Source organism: Pinus tabuliformis, chromosome 5_2 (assembly GCF_031772625.1).
Source record: "Pinus tabuliformis cultivar Carrire ecotype Pingquan chromosome 5_2, CPIR1, whole genome shotgun sequence".
NCBI lineage: Eukaryota > Viridiplantae > Streptophyta > Pinopsida > Pinales > Pinaceae > Pinus > Pinus tabuliformis.
This window is the reverse complement of record NC_142306.1, coordinates 1123170182-1123175420: the sequence shown is the minus strand read 5'-3', so window position 1 is coordinate 1123175420 and position 5239 is coordinate 1123170182. Positions and strand designations below refer to the sequence as shown.

Sequence of the window (5239 nt, the reverse complement as noted above, 5' to 3'; positions counted from 1 at the left end):
ATTTTATTTTATTTTTTATATCAACACAAAGTTTATATTTAATTAAACTTAATATAATTTGTATGGTGAGGTGTTTTATTCTATTAAAATCATTTAAAATATATGTTTTGAGTTTTATTTTAGAAATTATTTTTAAAAATAAATAAATTTTAGTAATGATTTGATATATTATAGATATATATATATATATATAATTTATATTATTTAGAAATTTTGAAGTCAATTATTTATAATAATTAAAGATGATATTAAAATATGGAAAATTTTTATCTAACATTATTGTGGCTTTAATGTTATACTTTTTGATATTAGTAAATTTTTAGTTTTTCTTTCTTTTTTATTCCATTTATCTTATATTTTTTTGGAAATATAACACCATAACATAATAATGTGTTTAAAAATCTTTATTATAATTCGTAATTTTCAAAATTAAAAACATTCATTTTTAACTTTATATCATTTTTTAACAATTTTCGTCTTTTTATATGGTAAAGGAGCCTTGACATTTGAATTCTTTGAACTTGGTTCCATAGGAAGATCCTTTTCAAATTTCAACTTGTAGATAGTGTGTTGCACACCAATACTGTCTACATCAAGCATTATGCCATTCTAAGAAAAAAATGAGTGACAAACTTTAGCAAATATGATATTTGAGCATATCTTTCTCAATTTAGTCTAAATGTTGCATCCATAATTTCCCCAACAAATCCAACAAGATTGGCTTCTAGTATAAGTGACACTTTCTTGCCTTTTCCACCTGAATGGATGTACTTTGACAAAGGCATTCTCAATGTTTTGATACCTCTTCCCCCAAAGGTTAGTAGCAAATTTTGAATTCGAACCAATATTTTAGATTGTGATGGCTTTTTTTTGTGTAGGATCAAAATTAGTAAACCGTAATTAAAAAAAACACACACACACACACACAAAATACTTAAATACAAAAAAGTTCTTAGAAAGGATATCAAAATTCCACTCTAAAAAAGAAAACCATATAACAAAAGTATACAATATTTTTAACATCATACAATTCACCCCAAAATTTTCACACAAAATCCTCCCTCTATGGTTAACCCTCAGATACATTATATCTACAAATAATATGAAAATCTGAAAACTATTCGAGCTCTTAAAACACTAAGTCCAACTCCAACTCAAAAGACACAAAAATCACCCTAAAAAAAGTCAACCCAAAACATTTCAAGAGTATTAATGATATAGGCAATAAAATTGCATCTTGATTATCCATTAGAGACTTTAAATGTACCACCCTTCCTCAAAGGATTTTCACAAAGGGGCATTGTAAGTAAGATTCAAGCCTTTCCTTCTAGTCTTCTCTCTTCAATGATGGCATTCTTAATCTATTTTATTATGAGAAAGCTTGAAAAAGTAAGAAAAAGGTCTACAATACTAAAGGTTGTTTGCCTAATGCCTATTGATACAATCTCAAGACTTTGAGGTGTTGCTAAGTCATTGTGTGAAAATAAAATATTATTATAAAAAGTAATATTTTGGTGATCCATAAAGTAGTAGATTTTCTCTAGATCTTGAGTTGTTGACGTCTTAGCCAATCAAAATAATTTAAGCTCATACTCGAAAACCAAAAGATAGTTTCAACTAGTCACTAATGTCCACCAGATACCACTAAATCTAACAAACATAAGTCATATAGTATCCAAAAATAAATCGAGATACTAAAACCTTATTATCATTTAACCTCATGTTATTTATAGTTTAACTATGTTCTCTTTTAATGATGACATTCTTCATTGATAATTCATTTTCTTTCATTAATATTTTATCATGTGCATAAGGGGGCACTTTTCGGGCATTTTAATATTTATTGAGTAATTTTTTTTCCTTTTAAATATTTTATTGTTATTATTATTTATAATATGTAAATTAATCAATTAATATAGAATTTAATTTTTATTCTATTTCAAATTTCATGAAAAGAGATTGAAGATAAAAACTTTGAAAGTAAACTATGTTCAAAACTCAATTAAATTAAAACAAATTAATAAGAGTTGAGATTAACACGCAACGTAATCAAATGGTTAAATATATTGTAACTTTGAACAATTAAATTAAAACAAATTAATAAGAGTTGAGATTAACACGCAACGTAATCCAAATGGTTAAATATATTGTAACTTTGAACAGGTTTGCGTGAATTATTTTTTATGGAGAGTGACTCGTGAGGTTGCCCTGTGTGTACGGAACTGCTCCTACAGGACGCCTAAAGAAATAGGAAAACAGATCGAAAAGAAAGACACTTTTCTGTACCATACTGGTGTACGTACTTACACCTATATTGAAGTCTGGTAAATCCGTATTTTTTAAATCTTTTATAGAAATTTCTGTTGGTGGCCTCATTGATTGGCACATAGTTTTAAAATCACAATGGTATCACATGCCTCGTGCACGGCCTGGGAAAATCAGAGTTCAGATAGGACATATTTTAGCCAAAAAAATATTCCCCAACAAGGAACAGATACTTCCTTCCATGTTTAAGTGGTCTGATTTTTTTGGGATATTTCACTGGGATTCGCAAAAATTTTACAATTCTTCCTTTTTAAATGTGTGGTGTAGCCATGACCTCGCGAATCTCGAGTTGGGTGGTGGGAAGCTGACAAGATTGGTGACAGTACAGCCAGCTAGCCCACAACATGAATGAATTGGGGCAAGAGAGGGAGGGCATGGAATAAGGGAAATTACAGGTAGTCGGTCTTTTGCAATCTGTTAGGAAATAACAGTTTAATCTTTTTATGAATTTGTCTGTATATCTAAGGCCTAAGGGAACGCTGCAGTTTCGGACAATTCCTATCAATCCCACGGCGCTATGATTGCTGTGTTGAAAAGCTGAGGTGATCTGGAGAGAACAAACAGTTCAAATGTGGTGGAAATTAATGAATGAGAGGGGCCAGGGTTGATTGGAATTTGGAAGGACCGGGGAATTGCATGCACATGGAAGCTAGATGTGGGTCCCTTCTCAGCTAAAGGAAGCACACATCCCTATTGGCAACTGGGTTGGGCTGGGTTGGTTTCAATTTATCCATCAACCAGGTTGGGCTTGGATTGGGTTAGTTTCAATTCATCAATCCAGTGAAAGAAGAGAGGAGAGGGAGGGCAGCTTTTTAATTTTTGGCTATTATTCTGTACTGGACGGCTAGGTTTTTGCTGAATGGATGAGGCTTGAGCAGCCCACAGTCTGAGAATATAGGTTGTTTCTTTATTTAGGATTCAGCTTTTAATCCACAGAAAGAAGGGGAGAAAAGAGGAATTCGAAAGTGTACAAAGATGGGCAACTCTCTTAGATGCTGTATTGCCTGCATGCTTCCATGTGGTGCCCTTGATGTTGTGAGGATTGTTCATGTTAATGGCCATGTGGAGGAGTTCAGCAAGACTCTCAAGGCTGGGGAGGTAATGAAGGCCAATCCTAAACATGTTATCAGAAAAGCAAGCTGCCAAGGAATCGTTCACAGAATCATTGTCTTGCCTCCTGATGCCGAGCTTCAGCGAGGGAAGATATATTTTCTCATACCTACTTCATGCCTCAAGCAGAAGAACAACAACAATAATAAGGAGAAGCCCCCCGGTTCAGCTGCTGTTGACCCTTCATCAAGCAAAAGGGCGTCAAGCAGGAGGAGCAGAAGGGAACAATCTGCATCAGCTGTTGCCCCAGATGGAGATGCAAATCCAAATCAATCTGAAAAAGGGGATGGTGCTTCAATCCGGATCAAGCAATGTGGGTCGGTCACAAAGCTTGTAATCTCTGAGCAGTATTTGGCAGATGTGTTGTCTGAGAAGGCCCACCATGAGAGCAGCAGGTCTGGTAGGCATAGCAGGAGGATGAGCCGCGTTGGTGTGTGGAGACCCCATTTGGAGAGTATTTCTGAGGTTGCTTCTCTCTGATGGATTGAGTCGATTGTTAGATCAGCGGTGGAATCTCAATTTTAATTTCAATTTTGTTTGGTGGTTTAGAAGACAAGAAGATTATGTGAGCTCTAAGGAAAAACAGCAGGTGGTTTGGCCTTTTCTAGGGACTCTCTACTTTTGGGTGCAATGAATTCATTGTGCCAGAAGTTCCTCACAGAGATCCATTATTACCCACAAGGTTTCTTATGATCCCCAATATCCCTCTTGGGGTGAGCAGCATATTTACCCCACCATTGAAAAATTGGGTCTCATATGAGGTTGCTGCCAATTTCAACTGTATATGAGAGTCTGAAGAAATTGCACAGAGCTTAGATGAGATGTACAGTAGGTTTCCGGCTTTCCCTTTGTCTTTAAGTGTGAAGATCTCATCATATGGCTTGAAATTTCTTCTTCAATGCTGAAATTGGGATCTCATCTGATGTTACCAGTCTGGAATTGAAGGCTTGAAAAGGTTGAAAATCTTTCAGGGCTACAATCTTCTGAAATGGAAGTGTGTCTCTTTTGGGCATCAGCGGCCTCAGGCTAACTTTTGATGGTGTTGGTGTGTTGTGTGTGAGTGATAAAGAGATCTGATTTATTATAATTATGTTTCTTCTTCCTTGTAAATACCCAATATAGTTGTCCTCAATGGAGAATTGTTAATCTCTTTCTTGGGTTGATGCAATGAGCATTACTATACTATTATGATGTAGAGGTTCGTTGTTTCTGTAATTATGGATCTCAAAAGAAGAGTCAAATTGATGGGAAAGTTTCTCAGAGAAGATATCCATCCATTAAAAGCCCAGCTGCACCTCCAATTCTTTTCTCAGGATACAAATAAGGACGGACTGAATTGTGACAGCAGCTACTTCATTAATTTTCATTTTGTTTCTTTCCAATGAATGAATTCAGTTCTGCTGCAAAACCAGGGCTTCCAGCACAAATGTGTGTTATTTTATGCTTTGTACCAGGTCTTGCCGGAGATTGATAGTAAAAATGCATGTTTTCATGGATATTTTTCTTAGCATTCACTGAAAAAGGTTGGACAATGAGGAAGATCGGATTACAGGCAATATACCCTTCATATTTGTTGTCTCTTCATGCCTGCCACGATAATGACTTTTCTTCAATGGGATTCCATTTTGGAATAAAGGTGCAATCTGTCAATTATCTGAATCTCAACTGTGTTATCATCATGTAATTACTCCTTTTCTGGTATAGTAACCTACTTTCCTTGTATCGATTTCCTGTGAACAGAAGGTGCATCCTGTTAATTTTCTAAGTTACAACTTTGCATTAACCTATTATCATTTCCACTTTC

The 5239-nt window shown here is 34.7% G+C and overlaps 1 protein-coding gene across 1 annotated transcript; it reads left to right on the top strand.

Moving 5' to 3' along the window:
- Positions 1-2343: 2343 nt before the first annotated feature.
- On the top strand, positions 2344-5019 carry LOC149163166 (uncharacterized). The gene has a single exon (XM_089437550.1). The coding sequence runs from the start codon at positions 3301-3303 to the stop codon at positions 3913-3915; it is 615 nt and encodes a 204-aa protein (XP_089293676.1). The 5' UTR covers positions 2344-3300; the 3' UTR covers positions 3916-5019.
- The last annotated feature ends 220 nt before the right edge of the window (positions 5020-5239 follow it).